This window comes from Penicillium hispanicum (genome assembly GCF_028827665.1).
Source record: "Penicillium hispanicum strain IBT 35686 chromosome Unknown utg000004l_segment0_segment0, whole genome shotgun sequence".
Classification (NCBI taxonomy): Eukaryota; Fungi; Ascomycota; class Eurotiomycetes; order Eurotiales; family Aspergillaceae; genus Penicillium; species Penicillium hispanicum.
In genome coordinates, this window is record NW_026623196.1 from 487,215 (window position 1) to 503,280 (window position 16,066).

Consider the following 16,066-nt stretch of genomic DNA (forward strand, 5'->3'; position numbering starts at 1 on the left):
CGGGAGAAGGGGAGCTATCCGTACAATATGGATGGCCACCTCTTCCAGGAACAATCTCTGACCTTGCCCATAGACAGCATACACCTTTGTCACCAATAATGGAAGAGAATGTCATATATAATAATCACCCCAAGCAAGTGACTGCATCCACGTGAAGCCTGGGCGCGTGACTCACCGCCTCGTGTGATATGGTATTCTTACGGTAACGTCAGCGGGGGTTGCCTTTTGTCATCGACAGCATCCCCTCCTTCTCCTTCTTTCTATCTGTCTAATCCTCCGCCATCGACAGCAACCGTTTCTGCTTCCCTTCCGTTACCAGATACTCTCTGCTTCACCCCCCTCGACTCTCTTCATCCCCCACCCGACCCGCTTTATCTATCAGCCTTATCAGCCATGCGCTCCAAGTTCAAGGACGAGCACCCCTTCGAGAAGCGGAAGGCAGAGGCCGAGCGCATCCGCCAGAAGTACGCCGACCGTATCCCAGTAAGTCTCTACACGATGGTCGACGGTCCTTGTCAACCAAGCACCTTCGGCCCCTCCTGAATTTCCCTTTCCCTCACCGCCTCTCCGGTAGCTAACGGGTTGATCATAGGTCATCTGTGAGAAGGTCGAGAAGTCGGACATCGCTACCATCGATAAGAAGAAGTATCTGGTCCCGGCTGATCTCACCGTGGGCCAGTTCGTCTATGTCATCCGCAAGCGCATAAAGCTGTCCCCCGAGAAGGCTATCTTCATCTTCGTGGATGAAGTCCTTCCGCCCACCGCCGCTCTGATGAGCAGCATTTACGAAGAGCACAAGGACGAAGACGGCTTCCTGTACATCACGTATGTGGCTTCTTTCTGGTTCCTTTCGCTGGGGGTATAAGACTAATCCGATGGACTCTAGATATTCGGGCGAGAACACGTTCGGTGACTTGTGAATGTTAGCCTCTTTGGGTCTCCTCCGCTGAGCCACTTATGGTCTGGGGCTATGCCTATGGATCTATGATAGGTGCACAATGCCTGGCGCTCTAGGGTGGTATTGATGGATGAGACTTATCTAGCCTTGGGACTCGGTTCTTTCGGTCATGCGGCGTTTATTCGGTGTTGTGCACATTCCGTTCATTTTTGCTAAGGCAGCTATGCCTTATGCTCGCTTGAATCAATGAAGTGAAATCTTCGAATTTATCTTATATGTCGACTAGAGAGATTTCTAGGTCCGGAGAATGGCGGAAATCCTGACGCTCCTCCATAAGGCAGGTCGCGCAGGCGGTAGGAGTATGGATTCGTACAGGACGATCATAATACTTTGTGTACCGTGTGCGCTCAACAGTTCTCCTGCTGCCGGAGGTGTATATCTCGATCGTAGGTCCAGGTCCTACTCCACACTGGCGGTGATCCTCGTGAATCCCCGAAGCAGCTTCTCCGACTCCGGATCCTAATTGGGACTAGCGCCCCACCCGCGTGCTCAGATAAAATTTATGAGGAGGCACATGTTCCTGGAGGCTTTACCGGTTCATTCTCTTCTGCCAACCCTTCACAATGTCCCCCGCTATCGCTCAAGCCGGTGCTGGCGCCGCCGCCAAGGATGTCAAGAAGGAGTCTGCTACCGCTCGCCTACTCGGTTCTGGTATGAGAAACGTGCACCTGGTCTCAAATCTACGATGGAAACCGTTGCTAATCCGCGACCCTAGGCTCCGCTGGCATCGCTGAGCTGATGGTCTTCCATCCTGTAAGACCTAATTGGTTGAAGAGCTCTTGAATCACGGCACTGACCGATCTCCCAAGGTCGATACCACAGCGAAGCGGTTGATGAGCAACCAGACTAGGGTGAGATTGGATTCGCGTTCTCATTGCGTGCGTTGCGGTCTGCGCTGACCGAGCTTCCTTTAGATCACTTCAGTGAGCGGCTTCAACCAGGTCGTTTTCAAGGATTACGCCAATGCCTCCGTGGGCCGCAAGTTCACGTCACTCTTCCCTGGTTTGGGCTATGCCGCTGGTTACAAGGTTCGTTATCGAGGACAATGTGAATCCCTCTACTTCGAAATGTGCACATGACTGACGTGGGTTTTCATAGGTTCTCCAACGTATCTACAAGTACGGTGGCCAGCCCTTTGCGCGCGATTACCTGGCGAAGCACTACGGCACCGAGTTTGACAACGCTTTCGGCAAGGGAACTGGAAAGGCTATCATGCATGCGACTGCTGGCAGGTGAGAGAAACAGTTGTCTAAGTGGGATTAGAGAAGAACATTGTACAACTGACTTTTATCCAGTGTGATCGGTATCGGCGAGATCGTCCTGCTCCCTCTGGACGTCCTGAAGATCAAGCGTCAGACAAACCCCGAGGCTTTCCGTGGCCGTGGCCTCTTCAAGATCATCTCTGATGAGGGTATGGGTCTTTACCGGGGTGCCGGTTGGACGGCCGCCCGTAACGCTCCTGGGTCTTTCGCGGTAAGTGATACCCTGGTCTTGTGCGACGCTGGACCCGCTCGCTTATCATCACCCTAGCTCTTCGGTGGATCTGCCTTCGCAAAGGAATACATCTACAGCCTGAAGGACTATAACGCGGCTACCTGGGGTCAGAACTTTGTCGCTTCGGTGTGCGGTGCCAGTGCTTCGCTGATTGTGTCGGCACCCCTGGACGTGATCAAGACCCGTATCCAGAACCGCAACTTCGAGAACCCCGAATCCGGCTTCCGCATTGTCTCGAACATGCTCAAGAACGAGGGACCGTTCAGCTTCTTCAAGGGTCTAACCCCCAAGCTGCTGATGACTGGTCCCAAGTTGGTCTTCAGCTTCTGGCTGGCACAGACCTTGATCCCTGCGTTTGGACAGGTTGTATAGAGGTCAGACATATGACAAATGCTTTATAGCCACGGCGTTCTTCGACACTCCCCCCTTCTCGTCATTTCTTTCTTCTTTCTGGGTCTTTGGAGTCTTTCAGGCTCCTCCCAATGGACCGCTTGTGTATTTTTTCTCCCTCATAGACATGGTTAATTCTGTTCCGGCGGGGCCTAGATCGCAATAGATACGAATCGAAACCCTCGATTTCTTCTGGCATTATCGTCTCAACGTAGAAATTGTGTACACAGGCCTATCACAAGTCTAATAGATTTTCAGGACGACCACGTGACATCGAACCAATCGCCCTCAAACCGAAACATCATAGACTCCCGCCTCTCCCAGCTCTTTCAGAATACCACATAGACGAGCAGAGCTGGCATCAACATGGCTGTTTACCTTCTCTCTCGGTACGTGTTACCATTGGCATGAAAAATGGCTCCAAGCCTGGGCGCCTTCGTTCAGGATCGTTCATCTGCAGTTTCAACACGCGCCCCATTCCAATTTCAAACACAGTCTACTAATCATGTATCACAACAGGATAGGTGACCCTCTATTTGCACTTACGATGGGTGTTGCTGCTGCCATGACCCGAATCCGCCGCGACCAATGCGAGAAGAACCCGGAAAAGGCACGAGAGATCGGGTACAGCACCGTCGTGCAGACTGGCCAACGGCGACTTCAGCGCTGGTGGAATGGGGATTTTCAGGGTCTTTAAGGATGGAAATACGTGCCCCTCCGTGCTTGGAATGGCCTTGTTGAGGGATGATGCATATACTGTCTTTCCCTCTGACATGATTACGTTTATCGGCTTTGGGGTTGGAGAGTCTTGTTGCGCTGTTCATGGGGTCTCATATTCCTTGACCTTCATTGCGTCCTTCTATTTTGATTTGATACCCAGATGCAGTGCTGATGGTTGGTGGTCAGATTGCATGCTTTGACAAAATAAATGGAATATTCCTGGTGGCGATGTTGTATTTTCTTGTAGGTATCACCACTGCATCACCGCTTGTCTGTTCGGATATGGTCCAGGAGCCGGGCAGACACTCAAAGATAACTGGAAGGAGACAACCAGAGTACTACGTGGACAGATCACCTACCAAATCGTGAAGGCTGTCTTCAAAGTCCCTGGCCAATTGTACGTGAGCAGGCTCACAAGAATTCTACAAGTCTATAGATCGAACGACTAAATGGAAAGTGTGATGGAGAGAATTTTTTGAATTCGCTAGGGACTTTTCCCGCTCCCAGCAAAGATAACCTTAAAATCTATGCAGTCATGCGCAAGAAAGAAAACTCGATATCCCATAAGTTCGTAAAACAAGACATGAAAGGAAATTGCAAAACCACGAAGCAAGTATCATGGAAACAGTCATGAATCGAGGCGTGATGAGATGCTTAGTCAAGCTCAGGGTCGGTGGGCTTGCCCTCGGCCTCCTCGGTCTCGTCGGGCTGACGGGCACCACTGGGGGCACCACCGGCGCCAGTCTGGTCGTAAGCAGACTTGAGAGCGGGGCCAGCGATATCCTGGAGCTCCTTGTACTGGGACTCGTACTCCTCCTTGTCAGCGGTCTGGTTGCTGTCGAGCCACTCGATGACCTCCTTGACCTTCTCCTGGATCTTCTTGGACTCCTCAGCGCTGAGGGGCAGCTTCTGCTCGCCGTCCTTCTTGTTCTCATTCTCCTCAACGGTGTTCTTGAGGCTCCAGGCGTAGGTCTCAAGGTCGTTCTTGGACTTGATACGAGCAGCCTCGGCCTCATCCTCGGCCTTGTACTTCTCGGCCTCAGCAAGCATGCGCTCAATCTCCTCCTTAGACAGACGACCCTTGTCGTTGGAGATGGTGATCTTGTGGGACTTGCCGGTACCCTTCTCGATGGCCGAAACGTTCATGATACCGTTGGCGTCAAGGTCGAAGGTGACCTCAATCTGGGGCACACCACGGGGAGCAGGGGGAATACCGGTGAGCTCGAACTTGCCGAGCAGGTTGTTGTCCTTGGTACGGGCACGCTCACCCTCGAAGACTTGGATCAGGACACCGGGCTGGTTGTCGGAGTAAGTCGAGAAAGTCTCAGACTTCTTGGTGGGGATAGTGGTGTTGCGCTTGATCAGGGCGGTCATGACACCACCGGCAGTCTCGATACCGAGAGACAGGGGAGCGACATCGAGCAGCAGAATCTCGTTGGTGGACTTAGATGAGGTGTCACCGGACAGGATAGCAGCCTGGACAGCGGCACCGTAGGCGACAGCCTCATCGGGGTTGATGGACTTGTTGGCGTCCTTGTTGAAGAAATCGGAGACGAGCTTCTGGATCTTGGGGATACGGGTGGAACCACCGACCAGGACGATCTCGTGGACGGAAGCCTTGTCAATCTTAGCGTCACGGAGGACACGCTCGACAGGCTCCATGGTACCGCGGAAGAGGTCTTGGCAGAGCTCCTCGAAACGGGCACGAGTGATGGAGGTGTAGAAGTCGATACCCTCGAACAGAGAGTCGATCTCAATAGAGGTCTGAGCAGCGGAGGAAAGAGTGCGCTTAGCACGCTCGCAAGCAGTGCGGAGGCGGCGCAGGGCACGGGCGTTGGAAGTCAGGTCCTTCTTGTGCTTGCGCTTGAACTCGTTGACGAAGTGGTTAACGAGGCGGTTGTCGAAGTCCTCACCACCCAGGTGAGTGTCACCAGCAGTGGACTTGACCTCGAAGATACCCTCCTCGATAGTCAGGAGGGACACATCGAAAGTACCACCACCCAGATCGAAGATCAGGACGTTGCGCTCACCCTCGACCTTCTTGTCCAGACCGTAGGCAATAGCGGCGGCAGTAGGCTCGTTGATGATACGGAGGACGTTCAGACCGGCAATCAGACCGGCGTCCTTGGTAGCCTGACGCTGAGAGTCGTTGAAGTAGGCAGGGACAGTGATAACAGCGTTGTTGACGGTACCACCAAGGTAGGCCTCGGCGGTCTCACGCATCTTGGTCAGGACCATGGAGGAGATCTCCTCAGGGGTGAACTGCTTGGTCTCGCCCTTGAAGTCAACCTCGATGACGGGCTTGGTGGCCTTCTCAATAATCTTGAAGGGCCAGTGCTTCATATCGGCCTGAACCTCGGCGTCCTCAAAGCGGCGACCGATCAGACGCTTAGCGTCGAAGACGGTGTTGTGGGGGTTCATGGCGACCTGGTTCTTGGCGGCATCACCGATCAGACGCTCGGTGTCGGTGAAGGCAACGAACGAGGGGGTGGTGCGGTTACCCTGGTCGTTGGCGATGATTTCAATGCGGTCATCACGGAACACACCCACACAGGAGTAGGTGGTACCCAAATCGATACCGACGGCGGGGGCCATTGTGAATGTGTGGGATCGTTAAAGGAAAGGAAATTCGTAAGGAGGATATCAAGCAGGGTAGTGTACAGGGAAGAGGAGGAATTAAAGGTAAGGGAGGATGTGGAAGAGAGAAAAGGAAGAGACGAGAATGTGGGCAGCGAAATCCTGCTATATAGTGAGCGGTGTATTGCTCAGAAGCTTCTAGCAGGGAAGCTTCCATGGGCATCCATCGGGTTCCATAGCCTTCGATGCCCCAGCAACAGCGCCGCTGCGCCTTTCATGAAGGTCCCGCGGGGTTCTAGATTCGCCCCGCAGGCCCTGTCGCCTTCTACGAGCTACAGAATCTTTCCAGCTCCTCTCTATCGTCGACAATCTCTCACGGGGGTGGTTTTGCTTGTCATTCTGAATTTTTTTGGGGCGGGGCAATGAATGATGTAATCGAGAGTGGGATGCGTCGATGGGCGTTGGCCCTTGCTGACTGCAATCTGACGGGTATGTAATTGTCTCGTTTTGTGTCGTTGTAGGCGGGGATGTGCAGCCCTGGGAAGGCGTATTGGTATGGTCCCCGACTCAACCGCGTCATGGTGAATTCATAACTCGCCCAATTGGGAAGGCCCAGATTGGGCACACCGACCCACCTGGATTATGTCACTTTGGCAAGTTGCACACACCTTTATGTTATTAACATCTACAAGCACTCGATTCTTCGGGAGAAAGCAGAGTCGCTGATGAAGAATATCCCTATGTCGCATGTTCGAATGCAAAAACTCTGCCTTTGAGCTGAAAGTCACAACGTCGGTGAACAAACCCCGTTTGAGGCCGTCTCTGACCGTCCGCTCAATTCCACGTCCGGAGTCTCTCCACTCAGCTTGCACGAATGCCCAATATGGAACGTGATGTGGTTTCTTTAAGAAGGCGCCAAGTCCACCCACGGGCTGCAATGGGCTGCTTTCCTTGCCACTCGCTGGTATCTGCCTGAACGCAAGGATCTCTAGTCTCCCCTCATCAACCATGGCAGTACTGGACCACATGCTGGTGGCCATTACAGCAGCTTCGGGCGCGAGTCGCCACTTGGATTATACTCCGATCTTACTAACAGAACGTTGAGACGAGACACATATTCAACCGGCTATCACAATCTTCTTCATGCTCCTCCATCATGCTCACGCCATATTAGATGCAGATTCTTTATTTCCTGGCATTTGCCTCCAATTGCTGGGTTCTACTTCTTGCTGCAAAGTTGGAGGGAACCTTGGTGCTTGTTATCATGGCCTGATGTCGAGACAACCTATTTCTGGCCAATGGAACAACGTACCATACACCTGAGGCACATCGGATTATCATCTGAATGAGACGGCAGATCCCAATATTACGAACCAATGTACATGAGATTGCAGAGTATGTGGGTATCAAGCGCAAGGCAACCTGATTAACATTTTCAAAACTCGCAAGACAGCAAAGGTGAGTCAAGGCCAAGGAATCCATGATCAATGTCATGATAACCTCAATCCCATCCAGAGACAGTACAAAGAGATTTCGCTTCGGCGGTACATGCTTTTTCTTTCTGACAGCTTTCATCATGCTAATCACAAATATTGCCTGCGGATACCTCTTCATTCCAATAGACGTTGTTTATGGCGCTTGCTAGTGCTGCCTTTGGTTTGCCGTCCCATTCGATTGGCTATAGAACATTTCCAATTATCAGCTCGAGGCCGGGTTCTTCTCATGTGTTCATATTTAGATATATGGTGTACACCAGGGCAAGTCAAAACACCAACATCCCCGCGGCCCCTCCATCCACGGTTTCACTGCTGGTGGCCCTTGATACCGCGTACAGTACATACAACAGAATCAGAAATTTTGGTCACTACATATATCCCACTACGAAAGGTGTTCTTTGCCCGAATTTTCGTCACTATGTTGGGATTTTCCATAACATCTGTTGTTACACGCTGGGTCTTGAACACGAAAGGCGACTATTTGACTGACACAAAGAGTCACCCGCTGAACCAATGGACAGGTCAAAGCCTACGAAACTCCAATGCGATAGGCGAGCAATACGAAATCCTCGGTCAAAAGAGGCTATTTGCCGAGACGGAAATGTCGCTCCTGTCATGACCATTTCTTATGGGGGCAGTGATTCCACCCATCCCATGAGTGCTCCACCGGTACCTCCCCTAATTACGAATTGAACCGTGGGCGTCATTATCTTCTTTGGAGGTATGACAATGTTTTACATAAAATTCAACACTGTCTATATGTCTGCTATCATAGGTGGCTATATCGTGATGCACTGGGCCTATTGACACCTTCGAAGCGCGGAACCACTATAACTGCCTTGTTGCTGCCGCCTTTGATGCAGGGTTCAACCTGAACATGCGGCCGACTTTTTTCTTTGGGTATTGCAACTATCCATGCCAAATCAGTGGGGTGATGCGTTGCATTGGACAACTAGCGTGCTAGTATCTCTGAAGTATATCAAAGTATGATCTAACCCACAATTGCGATAGTACTTGGTACATTCAAGCCAACTGGTCTGAGCATCATGACTTGTATATTTTATCCAAAATCAGTATCCCATGCAGCATTTCCATCAACTTCTATAATGACTATATTCTGCATGTCTCTTCCCCCCTCGAGCCAGCTCGACCAAAGCACCGCGGAACACTCGACGAAGCCAAGTGGAGTCCCAGGGCACGGCTTGTCACGGGGCCCCCACTGACGCATCCACGATGGCGAATCACATCACGGGATCTCGGCGTCCCTTACTGTTGCGGGTTGTTTTGTTTGGAGAGCTACCTTACTTGCAGACCGTCTCTTAAAATCCCCTTGCCAACTCTCTTCTCTCGGTCCTCCTCCAATCCTCCTACACCACCCCTCCACAAAACCACGACTTCAATTCTCCATCATGGGTGACCACGCGACCTCCAATGATCCTGCGGCCAACGCCCCCGATGCTGCTGCTTTCGAGAAGGGCAAGGGTAAGGCTCAGGACCCCACCAACGAGATGAGCATGGACGAGGAGAGCGAGTCTGAGAGCGAGAACGAACTGGTGAGTCTGCGCAATCCCTCTGATACCTGGCGGTGCTTGCTGAACCTCTCCTTACTGACTTTGCGCGTCTCTAGCCCGAGAATGGTAAGCGCCCCGCCTGTACATGAGCAGTCTTGTTTGCCTCCGCCGAAGTTTCGTTTTGATCAATGGCCCAGCGCGTCCCTGTGCTCATCGATCTACGCTGGTCGATACCGCTTCGTTCGTTCCGGACTGACCCGAGATGAATACAGATGAAGATGAAGATGAGAACGGGGGACTCGAGCCCATCTCCCAAGAGAACATCATCCAGGGCGGCCGACGAACCCGCGGCAAGGTCATCAACTACGCCGACGTCGCCGAGAAGTCCCAGAACGCGGGCGATGAAATGGAGGATGACGATGATGACGAGGACTTCCGCGCTGCCGACGAGGACAATGACAATGACGACCAGATGCGCGACTAAGCGCCCAGCTTTGACGATTATATTCAGGCAGTTTAGGGATTGATGATGGGTGGGATCGGCGCTATGGATTAGGGAGGCCTTGTCTTGTGTCTCGACGCCTCGAGGCACGATCTCATAGTCTCGAGGCTGCGCCGAACGGCGCTGGCAATGAATCGATGAAGCTCATTTCTGATCTCTGCTTTCTTCTCTGAGTAGTATCCTCGATGATGGGCCTGAATGTGCTCAATGGCGCTTTGTATATCGTACTGATCTGATAGTCCTGTAAGGATCGTGGCGTGATGAACCGGTGATGATCTTCAACGTCTGAGCAGGTATGCTTACTACCGTTCAAGGCCTTTTAATCCAATGTCGCCCAACAGGACTCTATTCTTCCCTGGAAAATTGGTTCTTCTTGCCTGAGCCTTACATCTGAGCCACCTTAATCTCCATACAAAACAATTGTCTGCGTCATCACGTGCGGCTCGGGCGAGGCGGACATACGCTTTGGCCACCTTGTTTTTGTCGGCCGCAAGCATCAGAAGCCCGATGCAAATGTCACAAGCATCTCCGATTATCAATACTGCATCATGTCCCCAGGCCACTGCTGATTGACGCAGCCGTCTTGATATATTGATTCTTCTGACAAAAACGAACGCTTGTTTATTGCCTAACCAACGCTGACGACAGTCATGGCTTCACGGTATAGTCTCCCCCTCTCCTTTTCCTACGAGCATGCTTTGAGAAATGCTCGTGGTCTCACTTCAGTGATATTAACTGCAGCGGGGAACAGATTCCCACGTCAGCGCGACCCTCGCGCATCTTCCTCCCTCTTCGACTCGTACGGTGGCGACTCTCGCCCGGCCAGCAGATCACCCGCTCCGGCAGGCGGCTACGGATACGGAGGCTACAACAACCCAGTGGGTACTGGTTACGGCAATGGCAGTGCTACTGGACCGGGATACCGGGGTGCATCGCCCGATAAGAAGTAAGCTGGAGTGACCTTGATTCCGATAAGAACATTGTTGATGGTCGCTCATGTTGTGACTGGTTCTGACGTCGCCTTGTTACAGGGGCCACTACTCGGATGCTGTTCTCTCGTCTCTTGAGTCCCAGAATGATGCGGAGGTGGAGGGCATCACTGCCAAAGTGAAGATGTTGAAAGATGTAAGCGGGTCTCCGCATGCAGCTATGTTTCTCGGTCTGGGGATCACTGACAAAGACATTGTCAGATTACTCTTGCCATCGGCGACGAAATCCGCGACACCTCACACATGACGGACCTCGAAAGCTCATTCGAAAACACTCGAGTCAGGTTACGTGGGAACATGAATCGCATGCTTCGCATGGCCGAAAGCACCGGTGTTGGCTGGAAGGTGTGGCTTGGATTCTTCTTCGCCGTTTTCCTCCTGTTCTTCTACGTGTGGATATTTTGATGGCCAGGGTCATGGCCATCTGCTCTCTCTATACACATCAATCCCGCTCTACGCCCTATCGAATCTCTTCCAGATTACCGCGACGTCCAGGTGGTCTCGATCATCCCTTTACCTTCGGGACTTGCACAAAGACTGTCTCACTCGCCTCAGCGTTGGTTTCCTGACTACGGTGTTCTTTGGAGTTCTGCTCATCGGCATTTTCTGGGGTGTCTCTTGCAGTATGGGGCTCTCATTGGCGCTATCATCACCACAAAGTTATCGTGCAAAGCTTCTAGGAGGAGTGGGTCTTCCTCTAGGGCACCCTGGCACGACCATGTTAGATCCTTGACCTATTGTCAAGCTATTGAAGCATGGGATCTAGTAAATTACGATCCAAGAGGTCATTTCAGTTGACTTTGAAGAATGTATACATACACAAGCCTCTTTCCATGGTTGAGCCCGCAAATTAACATTGCTTAGTTACACATAGAATACGTGGACACATATGGGGAAATCGTTCGATCTCTCTGGGCAACAGTCTTCCACCGGATATCTAACGAAACCAAACGAATCAATCTAGATGGCCCTATCTGCTACATCTTGCGACCTCCAAGATTCTACTGCCTTGTTCAAGTTAAGTTTTAGCTAATTCGTACAAACGAAAACACCGGCCGACAATTTTCAGAAACTAAGTAGTTAGAGCCTAATATACTCTAAGCAAACGACTTGCGTAAATAAATTTAGTAGACCTCCGCATTACCTCAGAGACTGAGGGTAAGTAACAAATGGCCCAACTCAGACTGCATACTCTATGAGAATGGATTTTAGGTGACCTTGTTGGGCAATAAAGGGCGTAGCTAAGCAACTACTACTGAGCAACAAAGTAGATAGTAGAACAAGCTTGACTCTGTGGACTAGAAGTACAAGTCCTTGTTTGAGGTGATCCTTTGCAATATGGAGGTCGTCGCTGGAGTTCAAAATCTCCATAAGCTAGTGGACCAGCAAATGGGAACAAAACGCGGTGTCATAAGCTAGAATCCCACTATTATACATATCCAACGGATTTAAAAACGCCAATGACCCCATGCACCACATCGCTAACCCATAATGATGCTCATTCCTCCTTTTTCAATGTCCAGGTCAGTTCAGGCTATCTCTTGGCCCGCCCACATGCCGAGGGAATCGTCGCCCAAATCCGCTACGCCGACTACTTTGACTCATAATCGAAGCGCGTAGGTCATCATCCTCAAAGAGCATACTGCTCGAATCGAGGTCATCGCCCCCGCCACTCCAACGCTGCAAAAACCGCGTCTGGGCTTCGGTTTCTCGCGCACGGCGGAGAGGCGGCGGCGGTAGTCCGCCACGATTGTTGGGCGTGCTTGTCCTGAAATTCTCGGCAAAGTGGGTTTGCATAGTGTCGCCGTCTTCAATATCGTCATCGTCATCGTCGAGCTCTTCCTCGGTATCCGTGTGCTGCCATTCACCTTCTTGCTCGGACCCATCCTCCGCAGCATCAGGGATATCATCATCCAGGTCCCGGGTCAGTTCTTCATTCATACCCTCGTCTTCTTCAGCAACTGGGATCTCGGCATCCAAGTCAGGCTGGTTATCGAAATCTTCATCTTCATCCTCGTCAAATAGACCCTCCTCGCCGTAGTCATCGTCAGGATATCCCTCGGGGATATCATCATCCAAATCCCGCTCCATATACCCTGCTTCGTCGCCAATATCATCTTCCTCAAGCCCTTCCTCCCCTTCCTCGACCAGACCCTCCGCATCCGCGTCGGCGTCGGGAATATCGTCGTCCAGATCACGCTCCATACCCTGCTCGTCTTCTTCCTCGCCCTCCCCACGAGTCATGCCCGTGTCGTCATGCATCATACCCCCATCGGCGCCCATTTCAGCCGCTGCGGCCGCAAGCGCCTCTTCACGCTCCGCCTCTTCTTCCTTCATGCCGAGCATTGTCTTCGCACATCCGGCCGGCTTGATCCAAGAGTACCCGAATGACGCGATATTCTGTTTGCGGATGCGCAGGGCTCGCTCCTCGACGAGGAGTGCGGAAAGGCCATTTGCCGGGGAGCGGGAGGGCATGAAGGCACGGTGATGGGAGGAATTGGGGGCATCGCGGCGCGAGGGGTGGTTGGCAGATGGGTCGATGGCGGAACCCTGGGGGGAGGTGGAGCGATAAGGTTGAGAGGAGCCAAACCAGAGCTCATGCGACTATGGATCGGGGGGTTGGGCTGTTAGTCTCTGTGTCTAGGACGGTGCGGGTGATGCAAGTCTGAGGCTTACGTCGCGAGGGGTGATGATTGGAAGGGACAACATTGCCACGCTGACGACGCGCTGTCCAGCACCATGAGTCTCGATCTTGAAACTCGAGTGTCAAGGTGGCAGAGACTTTGTTGCTGTGCGGCGCTGCTTGTGATGTTGCGATTCTGCTGACGTATTGGAGTTAATTTATGGCAGTCGCGGCAATCGACGGGATGGATCCGAGAAGCTTGGGCCCATTGAGAGATTGAGATTGTTTATATGGCTCAATTCTCGTTTGCAAGGCAAGGAAAAGAACATAGGCGCTGGATGAACTCTATCGGCTGGGAGTATGAATCGGACGCGGAGCTAGGGCGGAAGCAAAAAGTCGCGGCGGGTCCACTGCGAGCCATAACATTGGCGGGGAGCTCGCGCATGAGGGACATCTCTCTATTCTTATTAAGCCCTGGCTTTGCGGATGCAATTACTCCCTCCGTATTGTGCCAATTGACGTATATCTCGCGCAGAAATTTGTCGTGAAACAAGTTGCAGTGCTCTCGAGTGATAAATTCATGCCGGATATCGTCAGCTCCACCGAAGTGTAACTATATATTATATGGTGCATGATGCTCCTAATGGAAGTACAGATGTTTCCGTTCGAAGCAGATATCTTTGAGGATGTTACTGTCTGAAAATTCTGGTTATTGTTTTCTTGTCACATGCCATGTATACCTACTATGGCATCGCAAAGGCGTGCACTCCACACGATGTTATTCGGCATAACATTCAATAAGTCCAACAATCGCTTACTCTCAGCGAGGCATTCTTTTCGACTGCATTTCTAGCATGCTTAGACCTATGTAGATGCAGGGCCGCTAAGTATAGGGTGTGCTGGTAAAAAGATGACTTTTGCACCAGAAAGAGTGGTAGAAAGACGTGCAGCTATGTATGCTAGGGGTCTTGGGGGGGGGGGGGGGGGGGGGGGGGAGGGGGTATTGGAACTTTTCGCGTGCCACTATAGATACCAAATAGAAGTACAAAGGAGTAGATATACTGCCTAGGTATACTCCATGGGAATGACTTGTCTTGCTTGCCCAGGTGGATTAGCACACATACTCTACCAGGGGTAGAAGAGGACACCGTACGAGAAATCACACCTCTCGAAGTTACTGTCCATAGTGGCAACATGACGCTACATAGTAAGGAACCAGCTCTACTTTTCAAATGCTCGATCTCTGAATGAAAGCTGGTGATTGGATGGTGGCACATACCAAGTGGGGGATCCTCACTACACGATATTGCACGTAGCAATGCTTATCCTGTGGATTTTAGTGACAAGGGAGTGCTCGGCGTACGTCGCACGCTTCAGATGGGAGGATGGCCACGCAAGACAAGTGGCGGACTTTGCCACCCGCCTGAGAATTCATACCGAATCCCGATAGTCAAAGGATGACATTTCCTAGGACTGCATACTCAAATGGCAAGATGCTGAAATACATATGTACAATAATAACAAGGATAGTTCCGGAAACCATTGTTGGATAGCGCAGGTGCACGGTACGAGGGCACGGAAATGGGCTTGAGCGCCCGTTTCAGCTGGAGTACGGAAGAAGTAAGTCGCAAAGCCGAGCATTCAGCCTCGGCAAAGTACACTTTGCTGGTGGTAAGCGTCAGCCTCGTTACAGCGTCCACGTTTCCAGGCCTGGAAGCCCGGTATTCGGCCGCAGTTGGCAGACCCGGAATCACCCGAGGTTGGACGTGTTCCGCTCCGTCGAGCAGCCAACACTCCGGTGAGCCCAAAGCGGACAAGAGGGAGAGGTGTCGGGGAACTCCGGGTGGAGCGGCTGCCTGGCGACTGCCAGGAAATCTCCGTTCGCGTTGGATCGCTCGATCGGAAAGGTGCACGCACATTGGAATCAGCTCGCCTCCCATTGGGCCTGGCAACGCGGGGATCATGTAATCCTCCACCGGGGTGGATCCCGCGGCGGAGTTTGTATACCGGTATATTTGTATACAGTACCACGGCCGGGCTGGATGTTGTGAGGATAGGTGACCTGCAGATGGCGACCTGGCAGGGAGGATTAATACGACACACCATAGGACAAGACGTTCTGGTCGTGGCGCGACCGAGGCCCCATCGCGTTCGAGAGGCAGGAAGCTGTGGTTGGATCTTTTAGAAGCCAGCTATATTGTACTGGGCCTCATGCTAGGCGGAAAGAGGACAAGCCGTCCTCTGCGGCGGACATTGATAGGGGACATGGAGAGGTGCTCGGAAACGAGGGGCAAGAGAAACGGTTTATGTATTCCTATTATCAAGGCCAACTGAGCCGAGTCCTTATCAAACCCAATCCCCAATCGCGCTTCACGTGTCAGGGCCAGCTGAATGCACCCATCTCTGCCCAGCGTCCAGATTTCCAGTCTGCATGCCCATCTATTTCAGTGCGCGATTCCAAACCGGACGTGGAGGGTCCTGGGGGAAGGGGGTGGAGGTACCCCTTGGGGATGATCTCTGGGGAGCATCATGCTCAGCTTGACGAGTGAGCGACCAGGGAATTTCTCCAAGCCGCGATAAGCAGTTTGGATGACCTCAAGCGATGAGCTGGGGAAAACCGTCAGGGCCAATCCGGATGCAGCACGGGAATGCCGGGGAGCGGCTGGGCGACCCCGAAATCGGGGGAGAGCAGTGCTTTCCCCCGCCCCGTTCACTCCGGGGATGTCATTGGTGGGCGCTGCATTGGCCGCTGCTCGTCGCAGCGGCCAAGTAGGGAGAGGGAGATCCCGGGCAGCTTGCCGTTGTC

The 16,066-nt window shown here is 52.3% G+C and overlaps 7 protein-coding genes across 7 annotated transcripts; 5 read left to right on the forward strand and 2 right to left on the reverse strand.

Moving 5' to 3' along the window:
• Positions 1 to 393: 393 nt before the first annotated feature.
• Positions 394 to 920, forward strand: N7459_003928 (autophagy-related protein 8; the record flags this gene model as incomplete). Its single annotated transcript, XM_056943112.1, has 3 exons — positions 394 to 483; positions 593 to 825; positions 887 to 920. The coding sequence occupies 3 exons, from the start codon at positions 394 to 396 to the stop codon at positions 918 to 920; spliced, it is 357 nt and encodes a 118-aa protein (XP_056799995.1).
• Positions 921 to 1,521: 601 nt separating this feature from the next.
• On the forward strand, positions 1,522 to 2,824 carry N7459_003929 (putative mitochondrial GTP/GDP transporter Ggc1; the record flags this gene model as incomplete). The annotated part of the gene is made up of 7 exons (XM_056943113.1): positions 1,522 to 1,609; positions 1,674 to 1,711; positions 1,768 to 1,809; positions 1,873 to 1,986; positions 2,057 to 2,190; positions 2,254 to 2,431; positions 2,489 to 2,824. The coding sequence occupies 7 exons, from the start codon at positions 1,522 to 1,524 to the stop codon at positions 2,822 to 2,824; spliced, it is 930 nt and encodes a 309-aa protein (XP_056799996.1).
• Positions 2,825 to 3,208: 384 nt separating this feature from the next.
• N7459_003930 (uncharacterized protein) lies at positions 3,209 to 3,539 on the forward strand (the record flags this gene model as incomplete). Its single annotated transcript, XM_056943114.1, has 2 exons — positions 3,209 to 3,231; positions 3,362 to 3,539. 2 exons carry the CDS (start codon positions 3,209 to 3,211, stop codon positions 3,537 to 3,539), a joined length of 201 nt encoding a protein of 66 aa, XP_056799997.1.
• Positions 3,540 to 4,216: 677 nt separating this feature from the next.
• Positions 4,217 to 6,157, reverse strand: hsp70 (molecular chaperone Hsp70; the record flags this gene model as incomplete). The annotated part of the gene is made up of 1 exon (XM_056943115.1): positions 4,217 to 6,157. The coding sequence occupies one exon, from the start codon at positions 6,155 to 6,157 to the stop codon at positions 4,217 to 4,219; it is 1,941 nt and encodes a 646-aa protein (XP_056799998.1).
• A 2,887-nt stretch (positions 6,158 to 9,044) lies between these two features.
• Positions 9,045 to 9,630, forward strand: N7459_003932 (histone H2A.Z-specific chaperone CHZ1; the record flags this gene model as incomplete). Its single annotated transcript, XM_056943116.1, has 3 exons — positions 9,045 to 9,188; positions 9,263 to 9,272; positions 9,419 to 9,630. The coding sequence occupies 3 exons, from the start codon at positions 9,045 to 9,047 to the stop codon at positions 9,628 to 9,630; spliced, it is 366 nt and encodes a 121-aa protein (XP_056799999.1).
• Positions 9,631 to 10,298: 668 nt separating this feature from the next.
• N7459_003933 (SNARE domain- containing protein) lies at positions 10,299 to 11,042 on the forward strand (the record flags this gene model as incomplete). Its single annotated transcript, XM_056943117.1, has 3 exons — positions 10,299 to 10,594; positions 10,680 to 10,773; positions 10,839 to 11,042. 3 exons carry the CDS (start codon positions 10,299 to 10,301, stop codon positions 11,040 to 11,042), a joined length of 594 nt encoding a protein of 197 aa, XP_056800000.1.
• A 1,119-nt stretch (positions 11,043 to 12,161) lies between these two features.
• N7459_003934 (uncharacterized protein) lies at positions 12,162 to 13,346 on the reverse strand (the record flags this gene model as incomplete). Its single annotated transcript, XM_056943118.1, has 2 exons — positions 12,162 to 13,241; positions 13,314 to 13,346. The coding sequence occupies 2 exons, from the start codon at positions 13,344 to 13,346 to the stop codon at positions 12,162 to 12,164; spliced, it is 1,113 nt and encodes a 370-aa protein (XP_056800001.1).
• Between the last annotated feature and the right edge of the window lie 2,720 nt (positions 13,347 to 16,066).